Genomic DNA, 14,061 nt, shown 5'->3' with positions numbered 1-14,061 from the left:
AGTGTTGGGTCTTGTGTCTTAAGCTCATCCAGAGTGTTGGGTCTTGTGTCTTAAGCTCATCCAGAGTGTTGGGTCTCTCAACTTTATCTTCACAATATCCCACAGCTTCTCTCTGGGGTTCAGGTCAGGAGAGTTGGCAGGCCAGTTGAGCCCAGTAATACCATGGTCAGTAAACCATTTACCAGTGGTTTTGGCACTGTGAGCAGGTGCCAGGTCATACTGAAAAATGAAATCTTCATCTCCATAAAGCTTTTCAGCAGATGGAAGCATGAAGTGCTCCAAAATCTCCTGATAGCTGCATTGATCCTGGCCTTGATAAAACACAGTGGGCCAACACTAGTAGCTGACATGGCACCCCAGACCATCACTGACTGACAACTCTTCTCATTGTGCAACGTTTTCTGCCACACTTTGTCCTTCCCATAGACTTCCCACTGAGGTGTCTTGATACAGCACTCTTTACTCTGTACTTTGTATTAAAAACACTTTTCTTTTATTGGTCGGATGAAATATGCTAATTTTTTGAGATACAGATTTTTGGTTTTTCTTTACTTTTTTGCCAAAATCATCCATATTAAAACAACAAAAGGTTTGAACTACTTCAGTTGGTGTGCAATGAATCTAAAATATATGAAAGTTCAATGTTTATCAGTACATTACAGAAAATAATGAACTTTATCACAATATGTTAATTTTCTGAGAAGGACCTGTAAATCAATTATTAGCGTGACCCGTAGCATAAGAAGAAGTGAACTCAGGTGCATGGTCTCGTAGCTTCTGTAGCATGAGAGCACAGTGGACAGGCATTTAGCTAGAGGAACATCTTTGCATTCTTTCATCTGGCAACACCTCAGGACACCGTGCCAAATCTTGGGTTCACGGAGTTTTTCTTTTTTTACACTATGTAAACTTCCATAAACTTCGTAAGTAGCGTGTGGGTTACCGCAATTTTATGAAACCAGAGGAAGAAAAAATACAGAATAAATTGCGCCGACTTGGATAGAAGTGGCTGGAAGTGATTTCACTGTTTCAGCAGCTGCTGTTGTGTTGTTTTCACAATCTCCAGTCCAGGGGTCAGATTTATAAAGGATTGCGTGGAAACCATACTAAAAGTGAACGTGCGGCCAAAAGGCGAAAATGGCGTAGCCAAAAAAAATTAAGATTTATAAAACCGTGTGTACGCATGTTTCTGCTCACCTTTCCTTTTTAGATCACAGCTTCACCTCAGAGTTTGTGCACAAGGTCCCACCTCAGGTTCTGCCCTCTACACACCCACATTCAACCATAAACAGTCAATGTAAAGTACCTCATGAATGTTAAGGTGTATTTAAATCAGTCAGCTGATCAATGCGAACAAAAGCGATTGGCTCAAAGTTAAGTTCACTGCTCTTCTCTCCCGTCCTCCCCCGCTGCCTGCTCTGTTATCTGCGGCAGACCCCGCCCCCCCTCGCCCCCTGCGCATAACAAATACGGACTTTAAAAAGTGAAGTTTTATAACATCCACACTGGCGAAGGGTGCACCCTGCATGTGTACCCAGAGAGAGACTTTTGCTGTTGTGCTGTTGAAATGTCTCTTGTCGGGGAGGGGTCTGTGGGTCAGGGTTATCTGAGGAGGAAGGAGATGGATGGAGATGCGTGAATTTTTATTTAAGATTTAAGTTTTTTTATTTCAAAGGTCATTATGACTAAGCAGCAGAAGCATAAATATTACTGTTAAGAAAGCTGATGATAAAGCTGAATAAAAATCTAAGTCTGATTATGAAGTGAAACTAAATATCTGACAGTGATCATTACACAGTGTGGCTCTAATTCCTCACCTCACCATCTGTGTTGCAGCTTCCTGTCTCCAAAATGAGCGTACGCATGGTTCAGAGCTGGCGTGAGGCACCGCACATTTTCACGTCAAGTTTGGATTTTATAAATCACAACCTTGGCGTGAAAAGTGGCGTACGCAAGTTTTATAAATCTGACCCCTGGTCAGTTTGTAAAATTCAGAAACTTCCATGAGCTTCGTAAGCGGGGGTGGGGCATCATTACATTAGTTTAAAAAGGTCTCCAAATAATACTATTGTTTATCACATTAATGTGAGACAATCTATCGTCTGGTGATGTGCCGTAAATACAGAGCGTTTGGTGTGTGAATGGACCTGGGAGGGGCTGCTCTGTGGGTCCACAAGATTCTGACAAGCCATCTGGATAGCCTGGTTAGCTTTGGCAAACTGGATGGGATCCACCAACCCCTGGTGTCCCGCCTGACTGTTGGGATCCGACACACCCACCAGGTAGGAAGCCTGAGGAAACATCACACTTGTCAGCAGCCTCCATCACAATCGTCTCCTACCAGCAGAACACAGCAGGATCTTTTTAGCAGCTCCTGTACTGCGAGCGATTTCCTCCACACACTTCACCTGGCCTGCAGCTTCAGTGAGGCCACACAGGGCTTTGGAGGCTGAGCCCACACAATCCCCAAACAAAGACACGTCGCCTGTCTTACAGTTCTGAGAAATACCGGCCATGGACTCTCCAAGAACCTTGATAGAAAGCCAGAGAGATCATTAAAACTGGTTAGGATTTGTGCAGGAGGTACTCAGTTCTTTGATGAATCTGAAAGTCTACCTTTGAGTTCTCCATCACACTCTCAATGCAGTCGAAGTAAGAGAGGTCACTGACCGGTTCACTGGGATTATCCAGCATTTTCCTGACAGCCTGAAACACAAACAAGCAAATCCATTCTTTTAGGACTATTTCTTCCAGTCAAAATCAGAGCAGGGAGTGAGCAGTGAATCTACTGAGAGAGATCATGACAAATAACTACATGTTTCTTTCTGATCATTTGATGAAAGCTCCACTTACCTCCAGCTCTCTCAAGGCGTTGTCGCACTCCTTCTGGCCGGGCGCCTGCTGTGTACACAGCGTGATCAGCTGGTTGATGCTGTCTGTCACAGCTCTGAAACACACAGGAGCAAAAAGTCATCTATAAAGGAACAGAATAAAAAGTATTTCACAGAGAGATGCCAATAATGTGCGTAAGCCCGAGAACTCAGGACCAAACTGAACAAAACTACAGTCGTGCCATTTATCAGTCGGTGTTTGAAATTCTTGTTTTGTTTTATGTTTTTTGAAAGCTTCAAAGAAGAATAGTGTGTGAGAAGAAGCCTTGTGCATCTGCATGAGATCACACAGACCCCCGAGAGAAATCTAAGCAGCTGGAATTGTTCAACAGCTGGAAGAGTTCAGAACAATAGCAGATACAACAGGATTCTCCGTGCAGTTACTGAACCTTTTTTTAAAGATGTGTATCTGCAAGCACGTACCTTGCAGCAGCAGCTAGCAGGTTTTTGGCGTTTGCTGCTGCTGGGTCCACAGACAGACTTTTGGCAGCCAGCAGTAGTTTGCTGGAAGCCATGGAGATGTTCTTCAGGTTACCAATCACCTGCACCTGGTCGTCTTTTTTCTGAAAAGCATCATGGCACCAAAGATCAAACTGTAAGTTTGTGTTTCAAAAGAAGTGTGATAATATTGTATAAAAGATTCAAAACACAAAACCTGTGTGTGTCCAGCCATTTCGATGCCCGCATCCAGGAACTCATCAAAGTCGTGGCTGAACTTCCCAGAGGCCTCGGCCAGCTGGCCGCTGGAGCCCCTGGAGGCGTGGACCACCTCCCCTGCTGACTGGTTCAGGCCAGCTGCAGTGTGGCTCAGCTCATTCTGGGCCTCCTGAAACGTTCTGGAGGCTGGAGGGATCTGAACAGAGCACGCAAAAAGAAAGGCTCGTGGTGAAAGACAAATCGGGCAACAGGTAGAAGCAATGAAACTAGTGTTAAACTGAACGCTGCTGAAATACCGAATACCATTTTTAATTTTTGTTATGATATGAATTTTCTGAATACCGACGTACCGGTTTAAATAGCCTGAACACGTGCGGAATGTTTCGTTGCGGCCGCCAGTGAACTGTTTCCTGGGGGACACTTTTCCTCGCTGCACCGCTATGTGCGTTAGCATGCTAATGTTTTTGTTGCAGCAGCGGATGGCGATTCTGCTTCTCATATTGGCTGATGTTAAAAAAATCATCCCGTTTTTGCCATCACTGAATGTAGTAAACACCTCTTCAGTGACGTGCATAGTTAGATATAACATGCAACTTTAATATGGAGACGTGAAGACGCATGGAGACTTTAGTGTGCTGCTATTGTGAAAAGCCGGGGTGAAAAAGTTTTGTACTGGAATTGAATTGACTGGTGTGCAAGGTGAGTCGTGCTGTTAAACTTTATTAAATAACATAAAACAATAGACCCGATAATAATCTTTTTTTAAAACCTTCCTCCTTCACGACCCGACCAAAATGCATTACTACTGTCTCCAACCAGGAGGAGAAGAAACGACGTTTAGAGGAAGGAAACAGCGACGCAGACAGAGGTACAGTAAAAGATAAAAGCTAATACGCAGTGTTTGTACATTTTATTATCGCTGACCTGTGATGAAAAGAAAAATACCGTGAAACCGGTGTAAATGTTGAAAATACCGTGATATAAAATTTTGGTCATACCGCCCAGCACTAGTGTCCAAACACAGAAACAAATCCACGGAGACTCACAGTTTCTATCAGGAGTTTCTTGCTGGCCTCTCCGATGCTCCGCAGAGCCATGTCAACGTCCTTCTGGCCGGGCAGACAGTTGACGCAGTTATTCAGGGAGTGAGAGACAGCTTTGGCCACCTGGAACACACAGTGTGGTCACAGCACAAGCTTTACAGAGGTGAGCAGAGGTAATTCGGCTTAGCTACAAATCTGCACGTCATTTTCACGAGCAGGACGATTTATGTTCTATGCACAAAAGGCGAGTGTATAGGAACTTGTAAATTAAACAAATTGCAATTCTGCTGCAACATTTGATCACATCACCTTCGCAGCACAAGTGCTACGGTCAGGTTAGTTAAAACTGAGCGATCCTGCCGTCCACAAATTCATCTTAATGTTCAGAAAGGACACTATTAGAATAAATTACACTCTCACCTGTGCCAGCGTCTGCTGACTCTCTGTGTCTCCTGGGGAAATCAGTGCCTGCTTGGCCTCATGAATTAGCAGCGCTGAGCCCTCCATGACGTCGCGAGCCGAGTCCAGCATGGCGGCGGCGGCCTTGGGGTCTGTAGTGGAGGCAGCGACTCCCCGGGCTGCCTGGGCCAGTGTCTTCAGAGCCTGGGCCGTCTCTCTGGCAGCTATTCCTACAAATGAGATCACACACAGATAGAGAGTTTCCCCAGAGAATACATATATACCAAGGTGAACAAGATAAAAGCTTTAGTTTTCCCTGCACAGCTGAAAACAGGGCTGTGCACTCACTAGATACGATTAAATGCTTGCATATCACTTTCTTTTTTCTCTTCAAGTGAGAGTTGAATATTTTTCCAGATGTCAGAGTGTTGTGTAGAACCAACCAGTGTAATGCTCATTTCCCTGAGCAGCACACGTGAGTAGCTGAGCCATGGAGGATCCCACCGACTTGGAGGTGCTGCCCAAATCCTGAGCACACTTCTCCAACTAAAGAGGATAAAAAATAAAAAAAACATCCACTTTATCGTTCAAAAACTGAACATCTGACTGCAAAATAATGCATTTGCTTCAAGTGAAAACTAGAATTTTAGATTTCATTTCCACTGCTTCCTCAAATTCGACACCGCTGTAATTTTTCGTCCACATTTAAAAGAATGAACACGAGATGTTTTAGGGAAAGGATGTCTTACCGATTCTCCAGGAAGAGGTTTGAGTTGAGCGTTCGCAGCCGTCATCCTGGCATCCTGCAGTTCACTTCTCAGGGTCTGGATGGCTGTGAGCGCAGAGTCGATTTCCATGGGGCCACAAGCTTCATGAGCCTAACCAGTAAGAGCCCACTGTCAGCAGTCTTTATTTTTACATTTTGTAACGTTTGTGCTTTCGTACTTTCATGTTAAAGTCTGAGAGAAATGGCATTTATTTGTCAAGGCAACATCACCGACGGAGGTGGATTAAACTGCAAATTTGTGTAAACAAAGCAAAATAAAATGATTTTAGAATATGTGGCCTAATTTCTGCACATTATGATTACTACTAAGAACCTTATTTATTAAACATAATCTACAGAGGTGAAATCCTTTGGAGGTAATCTAAATGTAGAATAGGTGACGTGTAAAACCACAGTGTTTGTTTATGAATGAAAACACAGCTCTACCTTCTGTGCGGACGTCCTGAGCTCAGCCAGGCAGGTGGCCAGGTTTTTGGCACACTGACCCAGTTGCATGGCTGCAGCCTGGTCCGTCACTGTGGGAACGGACGACTTGGCAGAGCTCACCATCTTACTGCCGGGCTGCAGTGTGGAGCGAACAAAACAAAACAAAAGATATTATCTCTACATTTCCTAAAAGGGTTAGCGAAAAATTATTCACTTTATATAAAAACTTCAACGTTATTTTTTGAGACGTTTTATGTGTACAAAAAAGAAATGTTTCTTTAAATTTCATCTGACTCCATAAAGAGGTTACAGGCCTACTTAAACTGGTCCCCCAACGACACCAACACTATTTATAATTTCAGCCTGATTCTCAGTGTAGGGCCGAAGTTACTTTGAGTCTTGGAGAAGAACATGTGTCTCGTCTTTGTGTAACTAAAGTAAAACCTGCTGCACCTGCAGGAAGTTTTGGCTGGCAATGATGAGGGCTAGTTGTGCACTGAGGTCCTCTGGTTTGGCCTGGCTGCCTCGTACTCCTTGTACGAGCTGTGGGATGTGATCTGCTACAGCCTGCGCGCACACACACACACACACACACACACACAAAACCCACACATTCAGTAAATAACACGAAAGTAATTATAGTAGAAACTTCAATAAAAAGGCTCAGTGCAAAATCCTTTTAATATTAAACTCTGCAAATCCCCAAGCAGCATTTTCAGAGGCGCAGAGAAACTGAGCAGCTGATAGAAGATGCAGGGTGGGAATAAGAAAAAGGAAAAAGCAGCTTGAAGTCAACTATTAACATGACACACCAAACGATGACAAACAACAGAAGATCAGAGAGAAACGGGGTGTCGCGCTGCTTTGATCCTCACCTTACAGCTCTGCACCAGCTGCTGGTGAGCGGCTGTGTTCTTATTGGAGGCGGCGGCATTTTGAGCGGCGGCGATGGTCTGCGTGGCTGCGGCCGCCGCTTGTTTGGCAGCATTCTGAGGAGGCAAACAAACATCCGTGTGTAACTGTAGACCGGGCTGATTTACAGTCAGGGTGTAAATGCTCTACCGTTAAAGGGATCCATGATTAGTTGTAACATTAGACTTTATTTGATAAACATTTATTTTTAACTGTAAAATAAATACTGTAAAAATACTGTAGAGTGTTTAATTTTGTACATTTTTTAAATTATTTTTTAACATGGACGGAGCCATTTTATTTACACGCAAAGCATTCTGGGTAAATGATGACGTAGATAGGTCCTCGGTGTGAGCGAGCTATATCCACCCTGAAGGTTAATCTTGGACAATATCTGATGATCGACTCTTTTAAATGAAACCAGAGAGCGTTGACAGAGAGAAGTGTGGATGGAGGACAACAGAGCTGCTTCATGGAAGAAGAACCTCAGCTTAGCCTGTTAGCCCTCACGGTATATTGCCTTATATGTATTAGCTCGGTGCTAGCACGACAAACAAGCTAAACTGAGGTCCTCCATCCATATTTTCAGTTACAGACTGAGTCATTTTTGCGTTCCCCTCTCTGTCATGTGGATGGAGGACCTCAGTGACGAGAGGAGAATGTGTAGCGCTGAGCAAATACATATATATGGTGATAGCGTCGGGGCTAACACTAAAGCTAACAGGCTAAGCTGAGGTTCTTCTTCCATGAAGCAGCTCTGTTGTCCTCCATCTATATTTTCAGTTACAGACTGAGTCATTTCTACCTTCTCCTCTCTGTCAACACATCTGGTTTCATTTAAAAGAGACGATCATCAGATATTGTCCAAGATTAACCTTCAGGGTGGATATAGCTCGCTAGCAGCCTCGCACCAAGGACCTATCCACGTCATCATTTACCCAGAATGCTTTGCGTGTAAATAAAATGGCCCCGTCCGTGTAACATATTTTTAAAGTTTTAGTTTAAAAATTATGAAAACTAAACAGCCTACAGTATTTTTACAGTCTTTATTTTACAGTTAAAGTATATGTTTATCATATAAAGTCTAATGTTACAAATAATCATGGATCCCTTTAAGAATGCAGTTTAAAGGGCTTTATTATTTGCCCTGGTATTTGTCAACACGGAGTTGTGCTTTTGTGGTTGCTGATGACCGATGCCTTCACTTCTATCTTTGATAGTTCTGTATACCAGGGGTTCCCACCATTAGGGTCGGGACCCCACTGTGGGTCATGAAGCATTAAGGTGTGGTCTGAAAAGATTTTCAAAAATAATTACATTTAAAATTGAGTTTTCTTTTCTTTTTTTTTGCCTTAGTTGTTACAAAAGAATGAGGTTGGTGTACTTAAAAACAGATGAAAGCAGGATAATGAACATTGTGATTATGCCTATGTTTATGTGACCTGATACCAAGGTTTAACTAAAACACAGTTGGGGGTACAGGTCTCAGGTCTCTATTTTATGGGTCAAAATCTGAAAAGTTTGAGAACCATTGTTGTAGAGGATGGACGCTGGGGATCCTGGCATGTTATTTTTTAAAATATCTTTGGTAGTGCATATTGACTGAAACCTCCAAGCGTTATTTCAGAATGAAATATTCTCACGATACAGCTGTTTTTTTTTAAGTGTTAAAGATGATCTGTCCCTGCTGACCTCCAGTCTGTTGATGAGTTTCTTCTTGATGGCGTTCTGAGCAGCAGCGTTGGTGGCCACACGCAGACCTTCAGCAGCTTCCCTCAGTCTCTGCTGCTGGTCTTCATTTTCAGGGTATGCTGCTGCACCCTAAAGAACACACACACAAAAACAATGTTAGCTTAAACCAGGGGTGTCCAGACATTTTGTCACATGGGCCAAAATCATAAAGTCAGAAGGATCTGAGGGCCAAACATATTTTTCCTTTACCTGCTCAACAATAAACTAAGCATTGAATATTTAAATTAAACAAATAAAGTAGTCAGATTTATTGCTGGAATGGATGTGTAAATTAATCTAGATCCAGAAGTTTAAAAGTGTTTTGCAGGTTTCACTTATTGAAAGAAATTTTGCAATTTTCTAGGTTTTAATTGGGGAATAAAGAACCCAATTTAGTTAAATCTGATCAATAAAATCAGGATTTAGGTCACTCTTTCGTTGAAAATGCTTGCTGTATTCAGACAAATTTAATAAGTTAATTAAAAGTGAATTGGAGGTCAGCAAAATCAGCTTTGAGTAGAAGTCACCAGATAGATGTGAAAAAAGCTAAGAATCTAGTTATTTAAAGAAAAATAAAAAGCCAATATTCTTTAATGGAAGAAGATTTTACTTTGTCTGTGATAATTTCGCCATAATTAAACATAGAAAGTCTATACACCTGTGCCGAGGGGACAAATTTGTAAACAAATTAGTATAATTCTTCAGGGGCCACACAAACTCAGTTCAGGGGCCACAAATGGCCCCCGGGCCAGACTTTGGACACCCCTCGCTTAAGCATTACAGACGGGAAAGGGAAACTGGTGCAGAATTGGGGAAAAAAAAGGAATGAAATTCATGCAAACCTTGCTGCAAATCAAACTACACTGCATTTCTTTGTTGGTGGCAAAATGTCAGTTTGTTCCTGTTAATAAGCAGCTCTTTCTTCATGTTTATGTATGCGACAGCACAAATTCACAGAGTTTTTGTGTCGGTCAACGCTGAGCACATCCTCATTTCCTGTTAACTTCATTAACTGGAAGCCTCACCCAAGGTAAGGATGGCATGCATCTAATAAGACCACTGATGCAATTTCTAACTTCAACGTAATATCACAGCACCTATTTAAACACTTAGTGTTTTAAAGGGGCTATATCATGTAAAATCAACTTTTTTGAGTTTTATATCATGTTATAATGTTATCCTCTCATCAAAAACATGCCCAGAGTCTTACTTTGACTCATTCGTGCCTGTTTGAGAAATCCTGTAAGTGTCCTGAGGCAGGGGAGCAAAACCGACAGGTTGGGACTAGAAACACCTTTTGGGACCATCTCCGCCTCTGGGCTGTGTCTCCAAGCCGAGCTTCCTCATCACGGAGCACACCACCCCACCCCCCACCCCACACATCCCGCCCATGACTCCTGCAGGCTCTCAGCAGCAACAAAGCAAACAACTGGTGAAACTGAAAGTGAAACTGAAACTGTCCGCTGAGCTCCTAACACTACTTACTAATATATGCCCGAGAAACACATAATATTGCCCCTTCAAAAAATATTAAAACTAAAAGACAGGGTTTTTGTTTGCGTCTTGTCATTGTAAATAAATCACTTAAAATTGGAGAACGTGCTTTTAAACGTTGATTTTAATAATTTCTAACTGGGATTTGGTTTCGAAAGTGTGGCCCAAGCCCATCTTAACCTGACACAGGTTTAAAACACCAGCACAAAACAATTAATAAACTGTTTAAATTTAATCGATTAGTCGCCAAGGCAGCGGCTGGCTGAGGTCCTGGCCTCCATTAACGCAGATAAATACCCAGCTGTGATGGTGATAAGTCTGGCATCAAACTCCACTAACCAGCTGGAGGGCATCATTTAATTCTCCTGGTGGAAGAGGAGAGTTATTAATATCAGCACGCAGGTCTGTCTGCAGATAATGAGAGTAATGCGCAGAGGTGGCAGATGGAAAGTTTGGATAAAGGAGAATAAGATCAGTGGTGTTGCTGAGTTTTCCCCTCAGTAGTCAGAGAAAAAAAAAGAGTTGAAATGTAAGAAGGAATGATTTAAAATGAATGTTTAATTCTGAATGTTTGTTTCAGACCCTTCTGTTCTTTTAAGGTTTTGCCTAAATGGTAACTGAAAACCTGTTTTCACCCATAAAAAAGGTTCATTATTGCAGAATTTTAAAGAAATTTAAAAGAAAGTTAGTTTACCCAGTGATTCTGATTCACATCACCTGTTTTGAAATGAATAAAAATAAAAAAACCTTGAAAAATCAAAAGTGAAATTTCTGCAACACGGCCTGAATAACTGTCACGCACCCCACCGCTGCTCACCTTCGCTGCCTCCACCATCCTGGCAGTGGCGTCTGCCAGCAGCTTGGCAGCTGCCAGCAGCTTCTTGGAGTTGTCCACATCTATCTCAACTTCAGCATCCGACCGCATGGCGTTCACCAGGTCCGAGGTGGCCTGAGCCAAGACCCGAGCTTGACGGACCATCTCTCCTGGAGGAGTGCCGGGAACAAAACAAGGAGATGGACTGATTGATGAGTAATATTATAAATAGTGTTAGAAAGGAGATTTCATGTGAACAGAGCCAACATTATCCTCAGTCCAACACAGATTTGTAAAGTAACTAAGTACAAATACTTTGTTACTGTACTTAAGTAGATTTTTTTGTGTATCTGTACTTTACTTGAGTAAATTTTTTCAGCCTACTTTTTACTTCTACTCCTTACATTTTCACACAATTATCTGTACTTTCTACTCACTACATTTTTAAAAAAGACAAGAAGTAGAAAGTCGTCATTTTTATTCAATTTTTGCTTGTTTTCATTCCAGCTTCTTATTGTAAAAAATAAATACTATCTATTTAAATTGTTCCTCCTGGATAGAGTGAATTCAATTGTGGTTGAATGAGAAGTATAAATATATAAAATTCTGATACTGTATTAATTTGTACACAAACAAATCATGTCACACTCCAGCAGGACAAAATCATTAAAATAAAAGGACTGTACTTAAGAAGTATTTGTATTTCATGAATTTTATTATAGCATTTGGCCACAGCCCTCAGATAGATTTTCATTTTGGAGAAAAGGTTTGTGCAGCTTTGATATACGTATATAAACTGAAACAGCTGGACTAGTGCATCCTAAATTTAACATCAATTAATTATTTTACTTCAACAGTCATTTCTGCATTTTTTGGGAAGGTCACCTCCTAATACATGTCATTACTGAAAATATAACTGCTCATTTTAAATCAATATTAATACTTTTATTACTTAAGTACAAAACATATCAGATTAGGGTTGGGCAATGTTGGCAAAAAAATTAATCACGATTAATTGTGGTATTTAGCCAATAACGATTAATTTGACGATTAACCCCCTTGAGTCCCTGGACACCTTTATGTCCTAGTCACATGACCAATTTAGTGGGAAAGATTTTCTTTTCATAAAATCTGTTCCAAATTGTGTCAAAATCACAGACTTCAGGCTAAACATCAAGTTTTAAATTGTGTTGATAGATAAATAAATTACAGAATCTTTTTTTTTATGTTTGTCATATATGAAGCAGAGAGGAGCACTGACCGGACTCTGCCTGGTGGCATCAATCGTATTAATCGTCAAGTGCCAAAAAATAATCGATTAATGTTTTTCTGATGATTAATCGCACACGATACGATTATACCCAACCCTATATCAGATACTTTAAGACTTCTACTCAAGTAATATTCCTAAAGGAAACTTTAACTTTTACCAAAGTAATTTTTTGGTAAGATACTTGTACTTTTACTTAAGTATCACTTTGTGGTACTTTATACAACACTGGTCCAACAGAAAATACTGCTTTGCTGTAACAATGCAATACACAAACGCAGCCAGAATTTATTACATTTATTCAAAACTATGAACCAAAATAAAACTAAATTTTCATGGAGTTAATGATCAGAATCCCTCCAGGTACTCTTTTACTCTCTCCACGCTGTTTTCGACTGTATTTTGGGAGATCTGACACCAGTTTAAAGAGAGTACAGTAGAAATGGCTGCAGTTATTAAAGCCTGAGCAGAGCAAACCGCTTTTCAACCTTTCTAACCCGACAATCAATTTTCCCGAGCCGACCTCCAGGCCCCAACATTCTTTGTGCGTTTCTTTCTGTGCACTGATCTTTCTGCTTCTGTCAGATCTGTTAACGTGACTGTCAGCTTTACACTGGGCCTCTCCCAGCAGCTGACAGCAGTCTGTTAAAACCCACCACACACAGACTCAAAACACAAACTTAGACACTTAAAAACTACGAGCTGCTGCGAGCCAAAGGTGAGTGAAAGTACATCATTCACAACAGTCCACAACGAGAAAGGTATTAAAGATTATTTATAAAGAAAATTGTTTAAATTTAACTTTAAGGAGAATTGTCAGGTTTTACATGGATTTAGACATAAAAACTAAAAACAATAAGAACTCTGTAGGTTTTCATTCAGTTTTACTCACCCAACAATCAAACAGTAACTCAAATAAATCATTTTTACATCTTCAGTATTATTCTGGAGGACAACGGTTGTTGTTACATATAAACCTCCAAGTGTTAATTCAACTAAATATTTAGCGCAGCTCACTGACATTATAAAAGGCATAAAATCAAGAGTTTGTGATTCTTGGTGATATCAATATGAATTGGGCTGATAAAACTTCCAAAGGCCTGAAAGCAAAGTCTATAAACTTAGGGCTTCAACAGTTAATTAAAGTACCAACAAGATATGGCAAGACATGCAATTCCATTTTGGATCTTATTTTCACAAACCGATACTGCGTATTTGGCATATCTGGAGTTATAAATACTTCAGTCTCGGATCATTCACTTATTTATGTCATTAGAAAAAACCTTAAGAAACCTACAGATCATGTGCATAATTTCATTAAAAGGATTCCAAAATCAAAGTTACCCATGTTTCATGCTGAGATTGAGAATACTAACTGGAATGAAGGTATTTCTCTGTCAAATCCAAATCGCATTTTGTCAAATTTTTATGATAAGTTGGAGACAATACAGGAAAAATATATTTCAACTTGTAAAGTTCCGGTCCGGAAAAATAAAACTCCATGGTTGAATGCCTCTGTAATACATCTAAAGTTGAAAGCTTCTTCAATGAAAACTTACAGAATATCAAAAACCTCTGAAAATCAGTCCCGTTTAAACAGTTACCGAAATAAATGTGTCACTGAATTACGCAAAGCC

The 14,061-nt window shown here is 40.9% G+C and overlaps 1 protein-coding gene across 1 annotated transcript in view; it reads right to left on the bottom strand.

Annotated features, from left to right (window-relative positions):
- The window catches only part of LOC106514990 (talin-2), a gene marked incomplete in the record, with an annotated part of 96,655 nt that overhangs the window by 27,062 nt on the left and 55,532 nt on the right, over positions 1 to 14,061 (bottom strand). Inside the window, 15 exon segments of the mRNA XM_014004547.1 lie at positions 2,148 to 2,291; positions 2,409 to 2,531; positions 2,617 to 2,706; positions 2,854 to 2,947; positions 3,315 to 3,454; positions 3,547 to 3,744; positions 4,595 to 4,714; positions 5,012 to 5,220; positions 5,434 to 5,536; positions 5,740 to 5,868; positions 6,204 to 6,338; positions 6,657 to 6,770; positions 7,079 to 7,192; positions 8,808 to 8,936; positions 11,158 to 11,324. Of these exon segments, the coding sequence (XP_013860001.1) occupies positions 2,148 to 2,291; positions 2,409 to 2,531; positions 2,617 to 2,706; positions 2,854 to 2,947; positions 3,315 to 3,454; positions 3,547 to 3,744; positions 4,595 to 4,714; positions 5,012 to 5,220; positions 5,434 to 5,536; positions 5,740 to 5,868; positions 6,204 to 6,338; positions 6,657 to 6,770; positions 7,079 to 7,192; positions 8,808 to 8,936; positions 11,158 to 11,324 (2,009 nt within the window).

The sequence above is a fragment of the Austrofundulus limnaeus genome, unplaced genomic scaffold (genome assembly GCF_001266775.1).
Source record: "Austrofundulus limnaeus strain Quisiro unplaced genomic scaffold, Austrofundulus_limnaeus-1.0 Scaffold25, whole genome shotgun sequence".
NCBI lineage: Eukaryota > Metazoa > Chordata > Actinopteri > Cyprinodontiformes > Rivulidae > Austrofundulus > Austrofundulus limnaeus.
Note: the sequence above shows the minus strand (reverse complement) of the source record. Positions and strands in the feature narration are given on the sequence as shown.